General features: G+C 43.0%; 1 protein-coding gene across 1 annotated transcript; it reads left to right on the top strand.

Moving 5' to 3' along the window:
* Window positions 1-1,099: 1,099 nt before the first annotated feature.
* LOC147900717 (basic leucine zipper 63-like) lies at window positions 1,100-24,817 on the top strand. Its single transcript, XM_087375854.1, has 7 exons — window positions 1,100-1,995; window positions 22,744-22,819; window positions 23,027-23,243; window positions 23,417-23,492; window positions 23,673-23,798; window positions 23,965-24,016; window positions 24,139-24,817. Exons 1-7 carry the CDS (start codon window positions 1,435-1,437, stop codon window positions 24,360-24,362), a joined length of 1,332 nt encoding a protein of 443 aa, XP_087231980.1. The 5' UTR covers window positions 1,100-1,434; the 3' UTR covers window positions 24,363-24,817.
* Window positions 24,818-26,504: the final 1,687 nt, after the last annotated feature.

Genomic DNA, 26,504 nt, shown 5'->3' with positions numbered 1-26,504 from the left:
GTGTCCATGGGACTTGGCCCTAAACCATAGTTGTGAGCACGGCTTGGGAGAAGAGAGCCTTAGCTTAGCATCTAGCCAATTAATTAGTTGGTTGGCTTGTCAATCTGAGGAAACTAGTCGGTTAAAATTTCAAACTTTTTAGTTATATTGCAAGTCAATTTTCGATATTAGTTGGTTTGATTACCTTCGTTTATTCCCCAAAACACTTGAAGCCTAAGGGCATGTTTATGTGAAGGGCCTTTGTTATAGTGTACCTGAAAATTGGTTTTTGGGTTGGCCCTTCCTTGAGAGCAGGGGCTTGAGGAGCAACCAAGTCTGCAACCACTTGTAGCAAGTGACTTCCTAAATGGCATATGCACACACATGCCCAAAAAATCACTTGTGTCGAAAACCACGTGTGAACGAATCCAATTTCGTGCGTGAGTAAGCCATGAGAGCCTATTCACTTGGGAGGGGTGGTTTGCAACCCACCTTAATGCAAACCCTATAGTGGGGTCCAAGGTAGTCGTGTTGTCCCAGCCAAAGTTGACCAGCAACAACTGGGGTTTTTGGCCTGCCCTTACAGGGTAGCCTCCTTGTAGCCTTAGCAATGGTTCTACTTTGGCAAAGCTAAAATAGGGGAGTTTTTAAATTTCATAAATTCGAGATTTTTCTCATTGGCCTTTGTTAAAGCTGTCAGCCCAATAAATTGGGCAATTATGCACAACTAACGATTTTGGGTCTCTCTCTCTCTCTCTCGTTCCCTCACTCCACCACTTGCCGCTAGCCCACCCACCCTTCCTTCGCCTCCCGATTCTCTCTCTTAGCTTCCCTCACTCCACCACTCGTCCCTAGCCCCCCCCTTCGCCTCCCCATTTATTTTGGGCAGGCCTATTGAATGACATCTGTCATTCATCTTTTTTTCACTTGTTCCTATTGCAACAACCAGGTTTTCCCTCCAAAACCGCCACTGTGCGTGAACCCAAACCCGTCACCTGCTCGCTCAAGTGTGCGTTGTGAACACGCTCCAAGTCAACGAGTGAGCCGTTGACTTGTGGTGACTACAGGTCAACATCTTCAACGTGCGAAGTACATGTAACTTGTAAGTAGGCAAATCGAATTCGGTTGCCTTCCACCGACCAGCATTCGCCGCCAGCCACGGGGATCTGTGCATCTTGATCTTGCCTCCAGGCTCCCCACGTCATAGCTCAAGATCTTATCTGCTCCCCCTGCTCTTCATCTCCTCCCCTTTGCCTTGGCCTCTCCTTGAAACAGATAGTTTGACAACAAGGGGTATGATAGTAGCTCGTATCTCGGACAAGCAGGAGCGCTCGGATCGTTTCTCATAGCTTGACGCACCCTAAGCAGAGTAAGAGGCCTGAAAGGAGAGGTGGAATCTCAGAAGAGCACGTACCAGTGCGAACTTTTGCAGCAAAGACGGAAAGAGACGGAAACATGGAGCGCAACTTTTCTGTGGACGACATCCTTGGCACTTTCTGGAAATCGGACACCCAAGGCGAGGGACACGATTATGGGGCCTCTGGTGCTGGCTTCGCGCTTGAGAGCTCGTTGGTACAGGAAAATTGTCGACTTGATGGCGAGTCTAGTTTTAGGGAAGAGGTCCGTAAGACAATGAGTCGCATTGATTCAGTATGGGCATTCCGAGAATTTTTAAAGCAACATGCGGCAGTGGCTGCCGCACATCCTGATAGTAAGACGTCCACTCCCACGAAAGGAAATCTACCAGGCGATGTAAGTCTTTCAGAAATTGTAGATGCTGACGAGAAGCCTGCGAATCTCGAAACAAGCAGCGATAATCAGTGTTCCGCTCGTACGAAGAAAGATAACGTTGTAAGAGCGGGGTTGCCTGAGCAGCAAGTTTCTGGGGCTTTAAATCCGTTATTCACGGGGCTGCAGAACGAGCTACCCAATCTCATTCACAATAATCCCCAGGAATACGAACAGTTTTTGAAGCAACAATTGGATCTTGCCTGTGCCGCCGTCGCTTTCACACGGGTCTGTTTCTGTCCTTCTCTTGCCTCATTTTTATCCTCTGTGACTTTGCTCTCCTTAGTCATACATTCTTTCCCTATTTTCATCGTCTTTACGGTAACCATGCCCATTGAACGCGGGAATTCTGTCGGTCACAATAGCTCCTGTGGACGAGGGATACGATGATAGAGGTTTGCCATGCCTGTTACTACGTGCGTGTTGTGTTTATACATACATATGCACGCAGCTGCTCACGCATGCGCAAATGTGTGTGAAGGAGACAGTTTGGGGGGGGCTTTATCCTCCATGGGCGATTACTAGAAGACACATTTAGGCTCCCCGTGTTTCTCCTATTTCAGAGCCTGCTGCACAGATGCCAGATCAGCACCTGCAGCGGTGGCATGTCACACTTCAGGTGCCAAATGAGCACCTGCAGTCCATGCCATCATGTATGGCTGTAAAGCTGTGAAGTGGCCACATTATCTGTTATGGATGGCTGAATTTTGAATGCCACTGCATCCTCCCTTCACCTATGCTCGTTCTCAGGCCTTATGTGGTGTGAGCATCTACATCTTGGTCTTGTGAAGTGGAGCATTGATTCCCCCTCTCTGAATGTCCAAAGGCTAGACTATTTCTTTGATTGGATACCAAGCAGCTTCAACAAGTACTCTTCTGTCTCCCATTTGAGGTCCAGTGAGCCATTGGACTTTTACGTCACTTGGAAGACCCATTAGGGTAACCCATGATATTCCTCCTTGTGGGCCATGCTATAATGTCCCACGTATGTTTCCAAAGTATGGATTCCATTTCCCCCTTCATGGGTTTCTCCCATTTTGGGTCCCGCTCTGCTTCATCAAACACATCAAACAGGTGCTCTTCTGTCTCTCCTCGGAGGTCCCATTGAGCCATTATACTTCTACGTCACTTGGAAGACCCATTCGAGTTTCCTTTTTGTGGGCGTGGCTACAATGACCCAAGCATGTTTCCAATGTATGTATTCTATTTCAATCTTTATGGATTTCTGGGTCCTGTCCTGCTTCATCAGATATTTTTGGCTCCTGAATGTTTATCAAGACAAAGTCAGCGAGTTGGCTTGGTCTTTCTAGTCTCCTAGTGAATCAGGGTCGTCTTCTGATGTACTAGATATAAAGTAACTATGTACCATTGAGGAAATCTCAGTTGTCTGGCCAGGTATCATTTGTGAAGATGCAGTGGCTCGAGATCTCCCTCAACATTCATGTCATTGTTTAAGTGTATATCTTGGAGGTCATTGTGTTTAAGTGTATATCTTGGAGGCCATTGTTTGCCTTGAAGTAGGCTTCCTTGGGAAACAGTCAACTTTCTTGCTTGCCCATCATGCAAGAAGCACAAACATTCGGTGAATGGTGATGGTAACTAGGCCTTCTACCATTTTCCTCATATGCATTTTGTAGAGGCCCTTGTTTGAAATAACTATCATGTTATTGTCGAAGATGCTACCTTCATTCCATTCTTAGTGGTTGCAATGAATGGAAAGAGAATTCATACTCAGATAATACCTTGATGCTTATGAGGATGGTACACTATCAATTTCCTCCAAAGGGCAGTTGGAGTCTTCTGCCACTGTAACGAATGATCTCGGATCCAATGGCTTGAAGGGAGTTGTACCACTCCCCTTTGTTTGTTGTGGTACCACTGTCAATGTACTAGTCATCTTATGTTCTGTTACCATGGACAATTTGCAGCCAATGGATGGATCGTGGCACAATGCTTGAGATTACTTAGGAGGTCCAATTGACAGAGGATTGAAAATAGTGAATGAGTGAAACCCACCTTTCATAGACCTAGGGAAGCCATTGAATGTTGGAGAATCTAGGCATGTACCCTGAACATGTTGATATCTTGCTAGACCTTCTATGCACCGGAAGATTAGAATACCAAAGGAAGAATCTTGAAGCGAAGGGAGAAACTCAAGTAGATCTAACTTCAATTGACATATGTAGACAAGAATCACTCACAGTGACACTCAGATCTGAGATGATACACGAACAGCCAAAATATCTTGAAGTAATACCGGAACGTAGTTCAAAACAATGCAGGTTGATGCTCCCACAGAAATTCTACCACCTGCAGCAAGTGTTGCCTTTGGATTCTCAGTGGAGAGTTTCCTTTTCTGATCCTAATTCTACCTCACACTCTGAGCTACGTGCTCCCTTTGTGGAGTTTTCAGTGGCTTATTCAAGTGCTCGATATGCAGGTGAGGGACTAGTCTTCTCCTCACCCTCTAGGTCTGGCAGGCTGGCCTTTTTCCCACAACCACCAGGTCTGTAAATCTGCCTACCAACCTGGCTGACTGGTCAGGCCCTTATTTAAGGTCCTTTCAGCCTGTATACAGGCCCATTTACTGGGCTTGTAAATGGGCTCATACCCGCTGCAGAGCTGGCCAATATGTGTGCCACTTATGCCTTTATCCACAGCCCATGGAGGCTTATCCTCGGTCAAATCTTCCATTGCATGTTTGCAGGTCTGCCAGCGTCTCCTTTGTCTCCTTGCTGCCCGTATGGCAGGCCTTTCGTTGCCCATGTGGCAGCCCTGATCATTGCGCCATAGTCTTCTTCTACTTCTCCACTCTCTTTCTAACCTAAGTGTGGATGCGGAACTGTGTACTGAACTGAAAGGCACACAAACTCGTGCTTGCGTCTGTGTGTGGGTGACAATGAATGTGCCATTGGTTTGGAACTGCCCTCCCTTCTATAGTGAGTATTTACTGTTTTAGTACTGCTTGCAAATAGGCTGAGATATAACTGTTGCTTAAATGGCTGAGAACATAACAGCAGCAGACAGCAGCAGCCCACGTGCATGCCCCTGGGGCCTGCACAGGTACGGCAGCAGCAGAATACCAAAGCAGCAACGAAGTGAGATAATTGGTGGAAAAGTCATTATTGCATGTTGCTTTCTGAGAGCCCTGATGTTTGAACGTGACCGCTACAAGCATTTCTGGTTGTTTACCTGTACCTTTCTTAAGCGAAATCTGCTATCACTCAACCACCTCTGCCTCGTCAACAATCTTGGGCTGCTCCACTTCTGGTATTTATTGTCATTGCCGGGCCCACATATGGCTTGAGCAAGATACATGGAATTTCTGATGCATCATCTATGTCGTGCGTAATTGCAACGTCATGGGCACATCATTGATGACCTGTAGTATTGGAAATGCTTGAGTCTTTTTTTCATGATGGGAAGATAGACCCACTGCCCTTCCTTGTATCCAACATCTTGTCTATGCTTGTTGGCCTTATATATATTTACGTATCATATATATATATGTGTGTGTGTGTGTGTGTGTGTCTCATGTATATAGATATATATGTATATATAGATATATAGATATATCTATACAAATATAGATATATATATGTACACACTTTTTGTGAGAAGAAAGCTTTTATTTCTATATAATAATTACATTCATAGCTGCTTCAAAAAACAAAGTAGCTACTACTCAAGAAAAGATCTCAGTATAGGCTGGTTTTATATATATGTACACACACACACACACACACACACACACACACACACACACTAACACACATACTACATAAATAAATAAATAAATATATGTATGCACGTATGTATGTATGTACACACACACACACACACACGCACACACACACACACACACATCTTCCTTTTGTTTAAAAAAAAAAATTGTTACCTCATTTTTCTTCTCTTTCGTTCTCTCTTTTATTTTCTGTGTAGATTTTTGGACTTTAGAACATCAAAAAATCTAAAATTGTACTATTGGATATATGCTAGTCTTACAAAGGGGTGTGTGTGTGTGTGTGTGTGTGTGTACATACATATATGTATGTATGTATGTATGTAGAAACTGCGCTATGTTGTGTTTTTAGAGGATGAGTTTGGGCATGTTCTTGGATTCATCTAGATATATATCTGTGTGTGTGCATATATATATTCTAGTGTTACAAAGGTACACACACACACACACACACACACACACACACACACACACACACATACAGGTTTGGTAAAATTCTTGGACTTTGCCAATATAATCTTGGACTATCTTCATGATCTGCTCATAGGGCTGGTTGATGCGTTCTGCTTCATGCATTGCCTGAGAGGTCCTAGTGAGAACAGTCTTGAACTTTGACCCGAAGGCGGCTTCATAGGTAGTCCTAGGAACCCACATTGGTTGAATGAGTGTCGTTGAGGATCCCTCGCACCAATGAATAGAATCTACTCCCATTGGGACTGTTATATTTAAAATATAACACTTCAATGTATCAAAGGCCATTAATTGTAGATCTTGGTCTGACCATTGGACTGAGGATGAAAGATGCTGGAAAAATTAAGCTTTGTACCAAAGTTGTCAAACAAAGCCCTTTGAAATTGACACGTAAACTTGGGAGTCTCTTTCGGACACAATGGTCGTAGGAATACCACACATAGGATATCACCAATAGAGAAACAACTTGACTGTGTTCTTTATGTTAATCGTGCTTTTACATGGAATCAACTTGCCAAAATTGCTAAACCCTTCTACAATGGTCAGGCATATTGGTGTTCTTGGAATCAATGGAAGGTGAGGGTCGGTGATGAAGTCCATATAGATTTGCTCAAAGGCAAAGATGAGGCAAGAAAATCTTCATTTTTTTGTTTCTCAAGGGTGCTCTATATACCCAGGGGTTCACCAATCATGAGCAATATGTAACAAGGCTGAATGGAACCGGAAATTGTGAAGAACACAAAGGTGTCCTGTTTAGAACAAGCACCTGTCATACATGGTGTAACTGCTGGATTGTCCAACATTCCAGTGAGTTTGAAACTTGGGAGTTCATGATATTGGTTTTCATGTCAGGGAGTGTACACTGTAAATGTCATGACAAGAGAAATGATTATTTAGTTAATTAATAGTCATTAGAACTTTATTATTGTTAGGCGCCAATTTGATGGTGCGGTTATATGTTTGTATTTATGATCGATCAAGCGGTGTAAATAGTACCGCCAAAACTATGTAACATTGGCCAATGATTAGTAATAAAGATGTGCACACACGTGTCTAGATCCTAGGGGCAATAGGAAAGGGAAAGGGTGCATTAGAGTGCATTGAATGGTAGGTGCATGGGTCATAGACTAAGGGTAGTTGTAAATGGGAAGATGGAACTTGAGTGATCTCAAGGGACATTAATGAAAGGGTATCACCCTTTCATTGTGAATCTCACGTAGCATTCTTTCTACCACATTGCATTCATCCGTCATCTCTCTCCCACCTTGCATGTAGGTCGAAAAAGAAACAAGTACTCTCACGAGGGCGCTCTTCCCCATTGGAGGGCCAATCGGCATTCAAATTCTGCATGCATTGCACACATTTGCATTTTCGAAAAGTGTGGATCTTCACATTTGGTATCAGAGCAGCGACGATCCACGAGCGGGACGAGAAGAGGGCGACAGTTGCGAACGACGGAAGTCGCAAGAGAGGTTGGCGGAAAAGGATCACGACTGACCGATCTCGAGGTTCTGAGACAAGGGATTTTTCTGAAAAATTTTGGCCTTCAACGGCGAACGGCGAACAGGGTGTTCTCTTTTGCCCCCCCCATGTGAATGTACCCTTAAACCGTGAGAAAAAGGGATTCCCGTTCTACCTAACCGGAAGTCGGATCGGAATAAGATTTTAAGGGAGTGATCCACCCATCAAGTAACCCCTATAACGGTATCTAGAGTTCCAATCCGCTCAAAACAAGTAGCCCAAACGGAGCGTACCAGTTTACAGCAGAAATACAAGAAGAAAAGCTTGAAAGAGAAGGGAAAGGAGGTGATTTTAAGTGTCTTCTCAACACAAACGAAGCGGGAGTCGGATAAGTACCACCACCTCTACAACACTTGAAGTTTGCTGTAAAATAAACCTTCTTTTTTGAAATTACAGCAAGACATTTTCTCTCTTGTATTACTAAAAGGAAAGAATGGAAGGGGAAGGGACATATAACAATGAACTTATTCCTTTTCCTCCATTACCCCAAGGAGAGAGAGAAAGAACACCTTCACCCCCTCTTGAAGAGGATGGATTAGGTGAGAGTTATACACATCTTGAGTATGATAACCCACAAATAGATTTACAGCAGTCTCTCCTTCAAGAACCTCCTGATAGGGAGTTCTCCTTTCGTAATGAAAGAAGAAATGAGACCAGCCAAGAACAAGGTGACGAGTTCACGCCTTCAACTCAAAACCCAATACACATGGATTCTAATCCAAGTGCAAGAGGAAGAGAGGAGACTTCTGTTGATAAGCTGGTTTTCCAGCTCAGCAATATGATTGAGCAGTCCATTATGACAAGATTAGGGACTAAGAGGACTTTAAACTTCGGGAATGAAGAGTTGAGTAACCCTTCTAAGAGGTCCAAATTCCAACCGCGACAGAGAATTGAGTTCCCCAAATATGATGGGGCAAGGGAGGCTGACAAAATCCTCAATTGGTTTCGTCATTTTGAGCTATACTTTGCCCATCAAAACAAGACCGAGCAAGAGAAGCTTGCTCTTGCCACATTGCATCTGCAGAAGGATGCTCTAATGTGGTGGTCCTTGTCACAAATAGGAAAAGAGCCTATTCATGAATGGGCTAAATTTGTGGAGCAACTGAAAACCACTTTCATGCCACCGAGGCATGAAGAGAACCAAACCTTTCGTTGGGAGAGGTTTAGGCAGTTCGATAATGAGAGCAATGCAGATTTTACAGCCAGATTTTGGAAACTCTCTCTAGAGTTACCTGAAAAGAGTGAGGAAGATAGGAGAAAGAAGTATTTGGCAGCTTTAAGCCCAAAAGTAAGGTACGAGGTTGAAATGTTTAACCCGACCACGCTTAAGGACCTCACTAAGCTGGCTGAAATAGCCGAGAGAAAATTGAATCCTCGTAAACCCTTCAATAAGGAGTATGGGTCATCATCTAAGACCAATAATATACCCACTTTTAGGAAACCAAACCGGTTTAAGAATAATAAAGGGAAGGGTAAAGCTCTTGTAAGGAATGTGAACAGCCAATCACGTCCTGGATGGGTGCCATTTCCTTCTATGACTGACGAAGAGAAGAGGAAGTTGATTAAGGAAGGAAAATGTTTCGGTTGTAAGAAACATAAGCCAGGGCATGTATGGCATAAGTGTCCCGTTCTCTTGGCTAAGATTGCCAAGACAAATTCAATAAAAGGGAAAGCCAAGGCATCCAAGCAGGAGGGTGAGGCTTCTACCTTGTCACCCTTGAAATCTACTGTGACTATTGAGCCAATAGTGAATGCTGTCCATTCAGCCAATACCTTTGGGCCTCATGATCTTTTTAAGGTGTATGGATTCGTGAATGGACAGAGAATAGTGGTTCTCCTAGATGATGGATGTAATTATGACTTAGTAAGTGATAGATTGGCAAAATTACTCCATCTTAAACCAGAACCTATAAAAAACATGTCGCTTTCAGGAGCTTTTAGGGGACACAATGAAGAAGACACATCCATAGTACGAAATATTCCTTTTCGTATACAAAAATATAGAGATCGAAGGGATTTTCTAGTAGCCCCTTTACAAGACGTTGACATGATTCTAGGTAAACCATGGCGGTATGATTTTAACCCTGCTATTCATCCTCATACTCATCATTGTTGCTTTGTACATAAGGATGAAAACATAAGGATCGTAGGGGATTGGGACGTGTATACAATTCCATTGATTACTCCTACCCAAGCGAAAAGATTGGTAAAAAGAGGGGTAGATTGTAATCTTGTGTATATACGGGATTCAGGAGATCTTCATATCTCAAAAGAAGATCGGAAGAGAAATGAGCTCCTTAGAGTTGATGAGGATTGATTTTCAAGAGATGACTCATTTGAATTGCCTATGGAGAGAGAAGATGATCATGCCATAGACTTAGAGCCAGGAGCTTCTCCTCCATGTAGAGCCAGCCCCATATAGGATGAATAGGATAGAAATGGAGGAGGTAGAAAAACAAATTGAAGATCTGTTGCAAAAAGGCCTGATTCGACCAAGCAGTTCTCCATTTGGAGCACCTGTATTATTGGTTAAGAAGAAGGATGAATCATATCGTATGTGTATAGATTACCGTGTTTTGAATAAACTTACGATTAAGAACCGGTATCCGATTCCAAGAGTGAATGATTTATTGGATATGCTTAAAGGTGCTAAAGTTTTTAGCAAATTGGATTTGAAATCTGGTTATCATCAACTTCGTATGAAAGCTGGGCATGAACATAAGACTGCTTTTCGCACTCTCACTGGACATTATGAGTTTTTGGTCATGCCTTTTGGCCTAACTAATGCTCAAGCCACTTTTAGTAGGCTGATGAGAAGGGTTTTGCGACCCTACTTGGAAAAATTTGTCATAGTCTTTTTTGATGACATTTTAGTGTTCAGCCAGAATGAGGAAGAGCATAAGGATCACCTTGCTAAGGTGATGGAGCTCCTAAGGAAGGATCGATTGTTCCTAAATACCAAGAAGAGTGAGTTCTTCAAGACAGAAATAGAGTATTTGGGACACATTGTGTGTGTCGAGGGAATTTGGGTTGACCCTAGAAAGGTCAAGGCCATAATTGAATGGCCAATACCCAAAAACATACATGAGCTGAGATCCTTCCTAGGGATGTGTAGTTATTATCGCAGATTCATTAAGAATTTTGCACGTCTTGCTTCCCCACTAACAGATTTGTTGAAGAAGCATTCCTTGTATGAGTGGGGAGAGGTTCACCAAGTAGCTTTTGAGGAGCTTAAGAGAACATTGGTGACTGCACCAGTGTTAACACTTCCGGACATGGACAAAGAGTTCTTTGTTGTATGTACGGATGCAAGTGGTACCTCGATTGGGGCAGTGTTGATGCAAGGAGGGCATCCCATTGCTTATGAGAGTAGAAAACTTCAAGGGGCTGAATTGAAATATATCACGTATGAGAAGGAGTTATTGGCAGTCATTCATGCTCTAAAGTTATGGAAGCATTATTTATATGGTTCTGCTTTCAAGATTAAGACTGACCATCAAAGTATCAAGCACTTGTTCTCTCAACCCATTGTCTCTTCAAGGCAAATCAAATGGGCTGAATATATTCAATCCTTTGGGCAACCAAATATCGAATATCAGCCAGGAAAGGAGAATTTAGTAGCTGATGCTTTGAGTAGACGGCCCCAAGTTAATCACGTTTCTGTGATTAAGGAGAAATCATTAGGAGCAATGGTTAAAGCTTATCCTTTAGATGAGGACTTCGCTGACATTTATGGGAAGATTCAGCGTAATGAGGTCGGGGATTTAGAGGCTTATTCCATCGTGGAGGGATACTTATTTTTGGGACGTGCCATATGTGTACCCAAAACATTTCGGTATCTAGTCATGAGTGAGTTACATGCGAGTCCATATTCTGGACATAGAGGCATTAGAGGGACCATTGACAATATTGAGAGATACTTCCATTGGCCTAAACTTCGCAAAGAAGTTTCGACCTTTGTTCAACAATGTGACGTATGCCAGCGCATTAAATTTGACACAAGTAAGACTGCTGGTCTTTTGCAGCCTTTGCCTATTCCTTCGGAAAGGTGGGAACACATTACAATGGATTTTGTGTCTTGTTTCCCCAAAGTTGGTCAGTTTGAGCAGATTTTCACTGTTATAGATAGGCTGAGTAAACAAGCTCATTTTATTCCCTGTAAAAAAGAGTTGTCTGCTCTTGAAACAGCAAGGTTTTTCATTAGGGAAATCTTCAGGTTACATGGGTTACCAAAATCCATTGTATCCGATAATGATGGCCGTTTCATTAGCAACTTTTGGACAGCTCTATTAGAGAATCTCGGAACCAAACTGAAATTTACTACAGCCTTCCATCCTCAAGGAGATGGACAAAGTGAGAATGCCAATCAAACTATATTTACTTTACTTCGAGTTTATGTCCATGACCAACCTAGAAGGTGGCCAGAGTTCTTACCCATGTTAGAGTTTGCTTATAATAACACTGTACATACTTCCACCAAGAAAGCCCCATTTGAAATCATCTATGGGCAATGTTTACCCACTCCAATAACACACTTGGGGGAGCGAATTTTTGCTACTGACCAGTTTGCTGAGGATATGTCATGGGTTATTGAGCAGGTAAAAGAACATATTAAGAAGGCCCAGGTTCAACAATCCAAGGCAGCCAATAAAAAAAGTAAAGAAGTTTATTACAAGGAGGATGATTGGGTTTTATTGAAGATTGATAAAAGAAGAATCAAGTCAGTGAGAGGAAGTACCAAACATGTCAAGCTAGCACCGAAGTTTTATGGTCCATTTCAGATTTCAGCAGCTTTATATCCAGAAGAAGGATCCAGAGCGTATGAGCTGAAGTTACCAGCCCACTGGCGTATGAAGAACATCTTTCATGTGAGCAATTTGAAGAGATACCATGGCGATACTTCTGCGTTTTTGGATACTCGGCATCAAGAAGAACCTGAACTTGAAGATGGGACTGAAGTTCTTACTCCGGAACAGATCGTGTACCATAAAGAGAAGAGTACTCGTGGAAAGAAGAGATATATGTATTTACTGAAGTTTAAAAACCAGCCAGCTAGTGATGCACAATGGATGGAAGAAGAGTTCTTTATAGATTTTCCACAGAGACTCGCAGATTACAAAGAGGCGATGCAATGGCAGAAGTAACAAGAGAAAGTGCACATAAGAGGAAGAGACAAGCAATAATCCAGAAGAGGACTTCTGCTCATTCAAGCAGGAGGGAGTGTCATGACAAGAGAAATGATTATTTAGTTAATTAATAGTCATTAGAACTTTATTATTGTTAGGCGCCAATTTGATGGTGCGGTTATATGTTTGTATTTATGATCGATCAAGCGGTGTAAATAGTACCGCCAAAACTATGTAACATTGGCCAATGATTAGTAATAAAGATGTGCACACACGTGTCTAGGTCCTAGGGGCAATAGGAAAGGGAAAGGGTGCATTAGAGTGCATTGAATGGTAGGTGCATGGGTCATAGGCTAAGGGTAGGTGTAAATGGGAAGATGGAACTTGAGTGATCTCAAGGGACATTAATGAAAGGGTATCACCCTTTCATTGTGAATCTCACGTAGCATTCTTTCTACCACATTGCATTCATCCGTCATCTCTCTCCCACCTTGCATGTAGGTCGAAAAAGAAACAAGTACTCTCACGAGGGCGCTCTTTCCCATTGGAGGGCCAATCGACATTCAAATTCTGCATGCATTGCACACATTTGCATTTTCGAAAAGTGTGGATCTTCACAGTAAACTCTTATACAATGGAAATGGAGGGTACCATGCCCTTCTTGCTGAGAGCATTGACAACCACATTCTTTGATCCAGGAACATACTCTATCATTTCTACGAATTGCTGGAATCTCTGGCTCCATTTGACATGTTGGTTGGATCATTGGACGGCAGGCATTGTCCGAAGCCATTGCAACGCCAAACGAGATCATTGGATGGCAGGCATTGTCCGAAGCTATTGCAACGCCAAGCAATCGATTTATATTGTGAATTCCTGTCCAAATGAAAAATGTCTTCATGTACTGAGGGGCCAAGGCATGGATTACTGCTAGCAGCTCATTTTCGCACCTTGAGTAACATGCATCACTTGGGATCAGCCTGCATCCTTCAAACACAATGGGGTGACCATGTTGCTATAGGACTGCTTTGATGGTGTAGTCACGTTGGGGTCGTCCCTCAATCAAACGGTTGGTCCAATTGAGGCAATGCCAACCAAAGGGTTGCGAGTTGTGATAATTGCTTTTCAGTAAATGAAGGCTTTAAGTTCTTTTGGAGTGAAGTGGATGGCTTGCTTCTTGTTCTTCACCCCCTGCAACAGATTGGTGATCAGTACCACAATCTTGGCTAGGTCCTCGATGTTCTTTTTCTATGCTTGGCAAATTTTCATGAACATGCAGCCTCTTTTGCATTTGTGGGCAACTCCCACTCCCAATCCACAATGTCTTTGACCTTGGAGGTGCAGAAAATTGACGGGCTATTCGGCTCATGAATCCAAATGTGATGGTACACACTCTTGAGTTTCATTTTTGAGAACATCTTGGCTTCATTGAGTCATTTCAAGACATAGTCAATCTTGGGCACTTGGAACTGACTCGTCATGGTGAGCTTGTTGAGTGCGTGGTAATCAGGCACATCTTGGTTGAACTATCTAGGTTTTGGATAAAAGCATGGAAGCTACGTATGGAGAATTGCTTGGTCTAATGAAACCGTTCTATAGCAACTCCTATAAATGATCTCCAGCTCATTGGCAAGTGAATGCTTTGTTCAAGGCGACTGTATTTGTAGGTGAAACAAGAAACCAAGCGTGCTTGGCAGGGATGATGTCCTATACACTCTTGGAATCTGCCATGATGAGGACCTTTTGACCCCCGATTTGGCTGTGGAATTGAAACATGGTGTGAAACTTATGATACTCTCCCTTTTGCTGATCGTCAAGCTTCTCGATGACAGTGGAAGTCATCTTTGCCAGTGTTGAAAATGTAAGTGGCCCAACTTGTGTGGCCATCTCCTTGGGGAGCTTCTTGAAGTGTTGATGGCGGAGGTCCACCTAGTCCAGACATTGCTCATCCTCCATACCAGGTTTGGAAGGTGTCTTGTAGCTCATGGTTGACTTACTAGAGCGTGTGGTGACCATGCACTGACAACCTTCCATCATCTGTGCCCCACATCTTAGGAAAGAAATTTTGAAGCTCTGAGACCAACGGAATAGGCAAGGGAGCTAATTCACTCTCTAATCCATTATCTAATTGTGGATGTTGAATCCAGTACTGAACTGGAAGGCACACAACTCATGTGCTTGTGTGTGTATGCCGTGCGCATGTGTGTGCATGTGTGTGTGTGTGTGTGTGTGTGTGTGTAGTGTGCGTGTGTGTGTGTATCAGTGTGTGCGTGCGTGTGTGTGTGTGTGTGTAGATGTCGGAGCTGCTGCTGCCCTGTGCGCATCTGCCTGTGCGCCCTTCTGGCTGCCCATCAGGTCTGCCCGCTCTGCCCCTGCGCCCATCAGGAGCCTCCTTCAGCTACGTCGCCCGTTTTTTCCTCTGTCGAGCAAGCGGTTATCATTTTTTTCCCTGGGAAGTTACCCTCTGCAAATGATGTGGCTCAGTGGGTTCAGGCTTTGTTGGGAGGTTGCTTTGTTGAAGGAGTATACTTTGCTTCTCGAGGTTTCTATGAAGTGCACTTTTTGGATGCCTCATATCGTCAGCAGATATTGGAGATGTCCCCTCTATTCTATGGCAGACAAATGGTGCATGTCATGCCATGGTTGCTAAATAAGGATTATCACGGTCTCATTCGACATCACTACCCTGAATGGGTTGAGGTAGTGGATTTTCCGGATTATATGAGGGCTGAGTTACCAAGTCTGGCAGCTACTTTTGGGCAAGTTGTATGCCCACCCCGTCCTTCGGGTAATCAAAATCGGTTTTGTGTTCTTTGGGATACAGATCACCAACCCCTCCTTCTATTGCGGTAGAGGTGGAGGATGTTTCCTTGGGCGAAAAATATTTTGACTTGAAATGGGGAGTATTTGCCAGTGCTTGTTTTACTTGTCATAAGTTTGGCCATCTAGCTTCACAGTGTCTTGCAGTTCTGCACCAGCTCCCACCCACGGCTATTGCTCCAGAAAATGCTATTCCTCCAACTTCCGGTCCGGGGCCTAAGGCTATGCCTAGAAAGTTGGGTGATGTGACATCTAAATCTGCTCTTCCTAAGGAAAGTGTGGTCCATGTTTTAGCCTAGCAAAAGGATAAGGGAAAGGGCAAAATTCGAGAATCTAATGCCTCTCCCCAGGGTGCCTGGGAGCAGCCCAAAAAGGTGTTTGCGCTTAAGCCACGACCATTACAATCTCGGCATTGGGATGCCTCTACTTCCACCCCTGGCCAAGCCTCTACCCCTGCTGATAGCCTGACTTCTCGATTGTGGGTTGATGTGCTCAAGAAGGGCATTCCTGTATGTGACAATGATGAGGACGATAGAGCTATTGATCCAGGAGGCCAGGTGGATGTCGATGTCATGGTTGATGCCTGACGTCTTGTACCTATACTGTGTTTTTCAGTTCGGCTGTATATATCTCTCATGTCTGCTTCAATTACTTGCATTACATACAATGTCCAAGGTCTTTGCAATGTCAACAAGTGGAGACTTTTTTGGCACTATGTACATAGAATGCACCCCAATGTTATTTCCTTACAGGAACATAATCAACACTTCTTGGCTGGCCAGCAAGGCCACTTTGCTGGTTATGACATCTTTTATGCTGGTACAATGCACTTTTCGGGGGTATGCATGCTAGTGAAACATGATATGCAGCCCACGGTTGCTTACAATGACCCCCAGGGTTGATGGATGGTAATCAGATGCATCTGTCATGCCGATCTTTATGAAATAGCATCGGTTTATGCCTCTCAAACTTTTGCGATAAGAGCTCAAATGTGGGCCTCCCTCAAGCAATATCCATGGCTGTCTAATGCTTTTTTGTGTGGGGACTTTAATAACTCGCCTGCCATGCAAGACAACACCACTCACCGATCTCACATGATCCCCACTGAGCTTCGACATTGGGAGGATATGCTTTCTTCCTTGCATGCAGAAGATTTGTGGCTCTCAACAAGGGATGGAGATATGGGTTATACATACCGTCATAATGCTTTCACTCATTACTGGGCTCGACTTGACAAATGGTATTTGTTGCATGCTCAGCAGTATGCTAGTTTTACATGTGCATTATGGGTTGATCATTCCCTCTTGCTGTCTGATCACTTTCCAGTATGCTTGACATTATCTATAGCTCGGTTGACAGATGATATGCCTTTTTTTGGTCGTCGTCTACTCCATATTAAGAGTGTTTATTTGCTTCATCAACAATTCCAGAATATGGTGAGAGTGGCTGTCCGCCCCCTCCTCTTACATGCTCAGGAGGATATGGATATTGCTTGGATCAGTCTTGCACATCGCCTGCAAGCTGTTATTCAAGATTATGGATGGAGTCACATGGAGAACCTCAAGCTTAAGCTGAAATGGGCTCAATCTCACAAGCAACAAATGGATGTAATCAGCTCTTATAGGCAGCTCACTTCCTCTGAACAGGATTCTTGGGCTTATGCGGTTCATATCATCCATCAAAATGATCTTCGCAAATTAAAGAAGTGGCAAATCCGAGCTCGCATGAAACCCCTTTTGGATAAGGGTTGCTCCTCCAAGGCCTTCTTTAAAAGTTTGCATGCGGATCGACGAAAGAAGAATATTTGCAGGATCAAGCAGGATGATGGCACCTGGACCACCTCCAAATCAGAATTGGAATTGCAATGCTCTAGTCATTTTCAGCATCTCTTTTCTCCTCAGCCTGATTATTCGATGCAAGTGAATGCAGCTAGGTCTCAATTTCTTATGCATGTTCAGCCTATATTGTCTTTGGAACAGGCTCATGCATTGGAGCAGCCATTTATGCATAATGAACTGGATGATGCTTTGAGTCATTTACGTAAAGGCAGCTCTCCTGGTTGGGATGGATTGACTGTTGAATTTTTCCTTGCATTTTGGGATGATCTCAAGGACACTCTTCTTCTTATGATCAATCATGCTTGGGCAGAACAATCTCTTCCTCCTTCTTGGAAGCATGGCCTTGTCAAATTGATCCCCAAAAAAAGGTTGTGTGAGACAATGGCTGATTGGTGGCCCATTTCTCTTATGCCAATCATTTACAAACTCATTGCCAAGATGATTGTCCATAGGGTTCGATTTATCTTGCAGGCAGGACTTCATCCTAGGCAGTATGGGTTTGTTCCCAGAAGGCAGATTACTGATAATATCTCCAATGTTTTGCTTGCAATTGAGTATGCCAAATATTCTAAACAAGATGTTCTCATTCTGCAAGTGGACATTGCGAAAGCATTTGATACTGTCCATTGGGATTTTATTTCTCAGACTATGCATAAATTGGGATTTGGTCCTTGGCTGGTTCATGTTATTTACTGGTTGTATTCTCATGCCACTGCGCAGTGTCTGCTTGGCAGTGGGTTGTCAAGGACATGGACTATGATCCGCTCAGTGAGACAGGGATGCCCTCTTAGTGCGCTACTGTATGCCATTGCTACTCATCCGTTATTGTTGCATATGGACCATCTTGCAGATACTGGGCAGCTTCATGGCTTGCAAATTTCAGGTGCACAGCCGTTTCTCGCACCGCATATGCTGATGATTCATATTTTATGCTCAGGAATTCTCAACGTGACCTCTCTCATTTGATGCATACTTTGGATGATTTTGGCATAGCTGCTGGCCTGCATATCAACTTTCAGAAATCGAATCTTCTAGCTTTGAAAGAAGCTGATTGGCATGCACTTCTGTGGCCAGGCCACATTATTTCTTCCCATACCATTGTGAGGCATTTAGGGTATCCCATTGGCTGGAATATTACCCCTCAACAACAGCTCAAATGGGTGCTTCAAAAGATTAACAAGAAGCTGGAATATTGGCACTTGTCAACTTGGCCTTTACATGTTCGACTTCGGATAGTGCAGTCTATCATTATGGCATATGTGCAATTTTATTTGCCTCTTCTTCACCGGTCTTTTAAGCATTTGGCTTCTTATATGTCCCAGGCTATGGAGATATTTTGGAAAAGTAAATCTCACAAGAAGGCTTTGCGACTACTTTCCATGCAGTCTGTTTGTTCTTCTAAGACTCATGGGGGACTCAATATTCTTAATCTTCAGTTTCATATGTTGGCAAGAAAGAGCACTATGATTTCTGTTTTTTTTCAGCAAAAACAGCCATGGGCTATTATGTCAGCAGCTATGTGTGGAAACATGAAGTCTCATGCATATGGGCATTGGATTACAGATCACTGGGAAGCAGTAATGACTACATTTCAGGGAAAAATTCCTGGCTGTCCTGTTTCTACTGCTTTTATTCATGATTGGAAGAGAATTCTCTCTTATGCTAAATGGTCAGGTGCTTCCTCCCATCATGGTAATTCTCTTCGTTTGGACAGTATCCATTGGAGCAAGGTATTTGATTCGCCACTTGCTTTACAGGCACCTATTAAAGCATATAATCTTATGAAATTGGGCATAAGATTTGTTGGAGATGTGGTGGATCAACATGGTTATGTGTTCTCATTTTCACAAGCTTGCAGGACATTCCCCTTGGGTCTGCATCATAGGCCCATTTGGAGGCTACTTACATCTATGTTGCAGCCTTTTGTTCGTGTTCCTCCGTTGTTTGTACAGGACTGATTACTGGACTGGAATCTGACTTCCTTGTCTCCTGCTACCCGTTCATTTTCAATGCATAATTTGGCATCCTCGATGGTCTACAGATTTCTTCTTCCACCGCCATGGATTGATAAGCATGCCAACACTCTTTGGAATTTGGATAGGCCTTTATCTTGGTGGCAATCAAAACTCAAGAAAATTTGGAAAGCTAAATTGCCATTGAAAGAGAGGCTTTTCTTTTGGAGATGTATAGTGGGAGCTTTTTCCATTGGGGTGAAACTGGAAGCACGTCGTATTGCTTCCTCTTCCTGCCCTTGTTGCTCTCATCATCGTGAGACAGTTTCCCATTTGTTATGGTCTTGCCCACACTCTCGGATATTGATCACTCATGTTTCTCATTTGCTGCGGCTTCGGTTTCCCTCTATCAGATTCGGGAAACTCTTCTGGATGTTTGGATGCTTCTCATCTCAGATGTCTCCATTTCTCCTTTTCTTTCACTGGGCTCGTTTTTGGGTACTATGGACTATTTGGACAGAGAGATGGCATTTTAGGATGGGACAACAGTTCCCTCAGGCATATGCTTTCTTTAGAATGTCCCTCAAGCAATCTTTATATGATAGTTATGCTGTGAGGGATTTGGATGCTACTAGCCTTGAAGTGTTTTCTCACTGTTTTTGAGTGCTTCCATTAGGCTCTCTTTTGGAGTCTAATGTCATGTACATTGATTTTATGTTAATTTTATAGTCACTGGTTTCACCAAAAAAAAAAAAAAAAGTGTGTGTGTGTGTGTAAGAAGGAATGCGGGATTGGGTTGCAACTGCACCCCCTCTGCAAATAGTGTTTACTTTTTTATTACTGTTTTCCAATATGCTGAGATATAGCTGTTGATCAAAAGGCTGAGAATGCAACTGTAGATGAAGGGCTGTCCCTTCCTGTAGATGGAGATGGAGAGAGGCAGACTGTCCATTTCTCCCTCTCCGTAACTGATGTTCAAGACCCTGCTGGTCCTTATGGATCTGCTGGAGGCTGAGGGCTTCTGATGAGGCTGCTTGGAGCTGATGAGGAAATGAGAAGGGAATGCCTCCTTATATAGGTTTTGGGGCAAGCTCCTTCCACAGACTGAGTCTCCAAATCCCCAGACTAGATGAGTCTGTAAATCCAGACTAGCCGGGTCTTTAAATCAACAGACTGGCTGGGGAGGCCTATAAATAGCCCCCTCTTGCTTTGGTACTCTGCTGCTGCGCGTGTGCAGGCCACATGGCACTGCAGCCACTGCAGCAAGACAGGTGGCCATAGGCTGGCAACATGCCATGGGCTGTGGATGCCATGACATTTTCTGCCAATGTGGTGCCTCTTCTTGCTCCAGTTGGCTGCCCCTCCCCCTCCCTTGCATTGGGTTGGATCCATGAAGATGTCCCCATTTGGCATCATGGTTTGGCAAAATTGCAGTCTAAACTTCATGACCATTCCGTTGCAATACCCGTCAAGCCCGCCTCAGTGGAATGCCTGAACTATCCAAAAAACAATTTCTAAATACTTAGAAGCACTTCACTACATTTTCAAGCGGAATAAAGCAACGCTTGGAGTACAAACATATATATTATCCGGTTGCTTAATGACCATTCCATTGCAACCTCTGTCAAGTCCCGCCTTCATGGAATGTGAAGTTTTCCAGTGAGTGAGCCCTATTGAGCGGTCCCTATCTCAATGGAATGCCTGAAGTATCAAGAAACAAGTCTCTAAATATATAGAGGCATGCAAAATATCCTTTATGAATCGGAATATAGCAACCTAGGGGAGTTTTAACAAATATATCATTCGACTAGCCGTTTTATTGCTACGCACTGTGTACGTAATGAAAGCAATGTTGAGTGTGCTCATGCGAATATGAATGAAGCAAGGGCAAAACAACTCTTACTGTCACAAAGTGGAGTGAAAGGCATGCAAGCCAACTCAGTCTCTCACAAGCCTTCCCGTTATAAGTGTGTGTGCACGCGCGCGCGAGGGGGGGAGAGAGAGAGAGAGAGAGAGAGAGAGAGAGAGAGAGAGAGAGATGATGTGATGTTAGTAATGTCCATGTGATATGCTCAGGATAGAGGATGGTTTTTTAAATTAAAGATAACAAGTTGCAGCTCTCTATCTAGGTGTCAACAGCACTGTTCTGGTGTGGTTGTGCTCTTGTCAATTTGCCAGTGTGCGAGCCCTATTAAGTGGTGTTCAAGGCTTCCTTTATGTGGGAACCATTATTTTGTCTTGTTACGGAAAAAGGGGCTGCATATGAATGTGTGGAAGAGTTTGTATCTTGTATTCCTCTATGATTTGCTGATATGTCTGGCATAGGAGAAGCATGTGGTCTGCATCCTCAATGTCCCGCTGATGGCATATTTTGCAACCTTTGTTCTCTCGGTATATCTTCCCATTTCCCTCTTTTCACGTCAAGCTCATGAGAGGAAGTTCATATTTTGCATATTAGCCATCTCTTGATGAGATAGATGTTCTCTGGACGATGTTGCTGACTTCCATAAGTCGATATCCCTTTTATAGAGAAGGGCATCTTCTCCTTTGGATCATGTCATAGCTTCTGCATGAATTTTGGCATTGCAAGTTTTCTGTTTCGTTTTCTTTGTGAGGGAGATTTGACACGTCTATCTCCCAATATTCCAGCCATTCAGTTACCACCCTATAACACAGCCTTTGTTTTTAGTTGCCTCCATTTGCTACTGAGGAAGTTTGTCCATGTCCATTTTTACAACTGTAAGTAGTGGATGTGTTGATATAGGACTTCCCGTTCCAATGTCTTTCTTGCTGGTAGAGTTATTAATAGCTCAAGGCAGTGAGCTCTAAACCTAAGCACCTTTCTTGGTATGATTGACAGTTTACCTATCATATACCCTTGTCCTGCTAGTGATGCCTTGTCTGTGAACAATTTATCACATTCCTGAGGAACTGGGGTCCAATGTCTCTCGTCTATGGTTGAACGCTTAAGCACACGTGCCACTTTGGCCTCGCTGATGATCATTGTCCGTCCTTTAGCTGTGAATGCTTTTTTTATGGTGTCATAAGATCACACCACTTCTGTTTAGTGGCAATAAACGAGGAGATGTTTAAAATGTCTTTAAGTACTACGTCAGTAAGATTGATAGCTCCGTCCCCTTTTTTCTTTTGTACTTGCCTCTTTTTTGTTTTATTTGTGTCCTTCATTCTTCAACAGTTTTCAATTTATAAAATAGATAGATATACTGGAATCGTCTACATATGTGGTCTGGGCGCACACACATTCATATTCACATTTGGGACTCTCTTGTCACCTTGGACGTTCTTTGATTGATGCATAGCAAGGCAAAGGTGATAAGACTACCTTGTTTATGTTGTGATGTTGATTTTGGGGTTCAACTGTGCTTATATATACTTGAGGGAGCAACTCAGTGAGGGTGAAACAGGCTTGAATTTGTGAATTTGAAATAACTTTTTTTTTGGCTAGGTCTCAAACACTTGTCCCCTTGGGTGTAGGTGTGCAACAGTCGCAAAAGAGGCTAGCCCATGCTGGCTCAAATGGTGATAGGCCAGCAGCTTCAAAAGTTGAACCTGATATTACTGGTACCTTTTTTGCTTGATGATTCCTTGTGAAGTGGAATTGTCTATACATAAAGGGCCCTTTTTCTATGTGATGAGGATGCTTGGTTGAACAAATCGGTCTAAATTAAGTGTTCAATTTTGTAGCTAGCTTGCTGTACTACAAGGGGTTTCTTTTCCTTATTAAGACTTCAAAATGAATCTCATGGAGAGAATGGCTGTGAAATGCAGATGCCAGTTCTGCTGGTCCAGTTGAGAGATGTATTTCTGGGCCCATCGGAACTCCAGCATTGCCTCCAAAGCCACGAGGTGTAGCTACTGTTCCCATGGCTGCCAAAATGACCACTAGTGGATCTTCTCAGGAGCAGTCTGATGATGAAGATGCTGACGTGGAATTAGGCCTGCATGAACAGGAAATGGGCCCTAGTGACATCAAGCGAATGAGAAGGTCCATTGCTTGGATATTAAAATTTATGATTGGTTTCAACACTCTGATTTGTAACGACTTTTTTGAAGTTTGGGATAAGAGTTTCAAGGTTGAATGTGTAGGTTCTTATTGACTTAGTTAAGTAGATCAGGACTCTCTGTTAAACTTTCTGATTGTGATGCATGCAATGCCAGAAAGATGTCCAACCGAGAATCTGCAAGGCGGTCAAGAAGGAGAAAGCAGGCACATCTTGATGATTTAGAGCTGCAGGTTGGGCCAGGATCCTTGCCCTTCTCTCATTTGATGCAGGGTGCCTTTGCCACAGAAATCTGCTTATCGTGTTTGTCTTATCGTCTCGTAGGCCTGCACTATACTTCTTGGTTGTCATGAGCTGCATTTACTTGGACAACAATGCTTTTTAAAGTTCTAATTCTGTAGTTGGTGTCACAGGTTGCACAACTGAGAGCAGAAAATTCTTCCTTGTACAAACAGCTGGATGATCTGAGTAAAAAATTGAGCGATGCCTTAGTAGACAATCGTGTTCTTAAATCAGATGTAGGGGTGCTGAGAGCTAAGGTAAGACCTCTCTATAAGTGCTTGTAAAAAAACCCTTGCTTGGTATATCATCTCTATTTCTTTGGAACTTCTGTCGTTCTGAAGATGGGGTAGGTACATGGGCATTACTTTAAGCAGTTTCTATCGTTTTAAGCATACAGTACGTACTGTCATTCTCCTTCTGCAGGTCAAAATGGCAGAGGATATGGTAGGACGGTTTGGTGCTGCTGCTTCTCCAGGTACAAGCTTGTCAATCTAAAGCACTTCATATTGCATTTGGAACATAACACCTCGGAGTGTCGAAGCTAACATGCATGGTGATTTACATAACGAGTGTAAGTGGATGCCTTCATGCCTGCAGGTCGAACACAAGTGACAACACAAGCTTCTGTTGCACCCACTGCTGCACCGCTAAGCCCTGATGTCCAACATGTGGGCAACAAGATGGGACGAACACCTTCTATGCAGCGTGTTGCAAGTCTGGAGCACCTTCAGAAAAGGATAAGGGGCGGGGTTCCATGTGGCTCTCTGTCTTTGGGGGGTAGTTGGGATGTGGACGGTCTCTCAATGGTCAAACAACGCTAAATTGATGACTCCTGAGCATATGTTGGAATTTCAATCTATAATTGATTTCATAAGGCTTCCTGTTTCACTTCAGAAATTGTGAACTGTTTTTATAGTGCCTCTTCTAAACCCTGTAAATCAATATGGGTTCCTCACTTGTTAAGAAGTTGACAAAGTCAACAATATATAGAAGTTCAGATGTGCAGGTAGTTCTGAGCTACTTGAAACAGTTGGATGAAACACTGCAAAGTATTTACTGACCATTGCCAGTTATATCTGTGTGGAAGCTCATCAAGTCTATGGCATGGAGCCATTTTTTGCTGTTTTTCTGGAGATGTAAAAAATGTACATGAATAAGATGTTAATATCAAAGAGAGATCAAGCTGCCTTATTTTCTAGACTGGAGCTCATTGATCCAATATCACAGTAGATGTATTTGAATTTTGTTTTAATGGGAGAATTCAGGTGGAAGAGTACGATAGTGCAACCTGGGTGCTCTTCTCACTGCTATGAAAGTCCAGCTGCTCCTCCTTTTGCATCTGCAGATACCAATTACAGCAACGATGCATGCTCACAAGGGCTTATTGAGGGGCCAAAAACCCAATTGACAAGCTCATATGCTTTGAAAGTTCATATTGGTTGAAGCGGTGCTGAGAGCAGAGCACGGTGCTGAGAGCAGAGCACCATTTAAGTTGTGAGTGAGGCAAGAGGGTGAACCTCACTCCGCAAGAGTGTGGATACTTTCGCCGTTAAGGCTTGAACAGACAAACTGACGAGCACCAATCTAGACGCGACCCCTCATTGGCCTCACAATCGTTGTAATTTGCAGAGTTGAGTCAGGTCAACTCTTATGATTGACTTCAACCGATCCGGTCGAGGTCAACCCTTTTCCTAACCCAATCGACCTCGGTCAAGTCAAGCCAACCCAAGGTTCATCAAGTAAGATTTCACCCTCCTGGATATAGTCGCAAATATGGCAACACCACAGACACAGAGAAAATGAACCACCGACTTCAAACTAGCAAAGTCCATTTTGTCCCCTCTAAAGTCCAAAATTTTGAAATTAAAGCTAACTCAGAGATTTTTCAATCTATCGGTTTTGAACATTGTCTTTATTGGTAGTTCAGAGCTACTGTAGAACATTTTTGAGCATTTTGGAGGTCCTTACTCAACTGAGCACAAGAGGTAATTTATAAGACATTTTGAAGCTATTCTTGGTCCAAATTGAATTAATTTTTATGTGCAGTTGAAATCATGGGATGATAATTCAATGTTCACATGCAATTCTTCATCATAATGGCAACATGAGGGTTCCAAAGAACCTCATCATAATGGCATTCGAGTCAGAGAGACACGACTCAACTTGGAACTTGCTGTTGGGATAACAGAAAGTTGGAAGCAGAGCCTTCCCCTAGTCTTTTCGGTCTTTGAATCAAAGCATTGATTTTCAAAGTTAGGTGGACATTCATTGATGAAGCTAACCTCAGAGGAGTACTCACTTGTCCAAATTGAAGCGTTGTCGTTTCTATTAAGTAATAAACTTGGCACTTTTGAAGGCCATTTGGACAATGTTCGCAATAATATTAAAGGGAAAAGTCATTGTTGAATGGTTAAACCTATAAGCACAAGCTTGACGTCTACAAAGGATTTTTGAACAAAAAAGCTAGGTTGGAATTTGTATACATAAAAGCATTGGAGCAGTTTTTGTTTGCTTGTTAACAAAAAGATTGAAATTGCCATTCTCATTTCAATGATGCCCAAAAGATTGAATCGAACATAAGTATGTTGGAAAGGCTTGGGATGAAATAATGCAAGCCAATGGATACCCCCTTGGATCAAAATTGAAGCTTATGGTAGATATTGGAGCGGAGATACAAGATGTCACTATATATAGGCAAATGGTTGGAATTTTGATTTACTTGTACCATTACCAAACCTAAATTGGCACATGCCATGGGTCTCATAAGTTAGTCTATGCAAAAGCCATGCAAGCCTCACTTGGATGTAGTGAGAAGGATCATGAGGTATGTCAAAGCTACATAAGATTGGGCAGGATATGCATATGATAGAAGGTCCGCTAGTGGTTATGCTTTTTGGCTTGGTAAGTTTGAGCAGCAAAAAACAACTCACAATGGCATTGTCTAGTAGAGAAGTAGAGTGCAA

This window comes from Dipteris shenzhenensis, chromosome 6 (genome assembly GCF_047967505.1).
Source record: "Dipteris shenzhenensis isolate YYH24624 ecotype China chromosome 6, Dip_SZ_1.0, whole genome shotgun sequence".
NCBI classification, from domain to species: Eukaryota; Viridiplantae; Streptophyta; class Polypodiopsida; order Gleicheniales; family Dipteridaceae; genus Dipteris; species Dipteris shenzhenensis.
The sequence above is the reverse complement of the archived record's forward strand: the minus strand, read 5'-3'. Positions and strand labels throughout refer to the sequence as shown.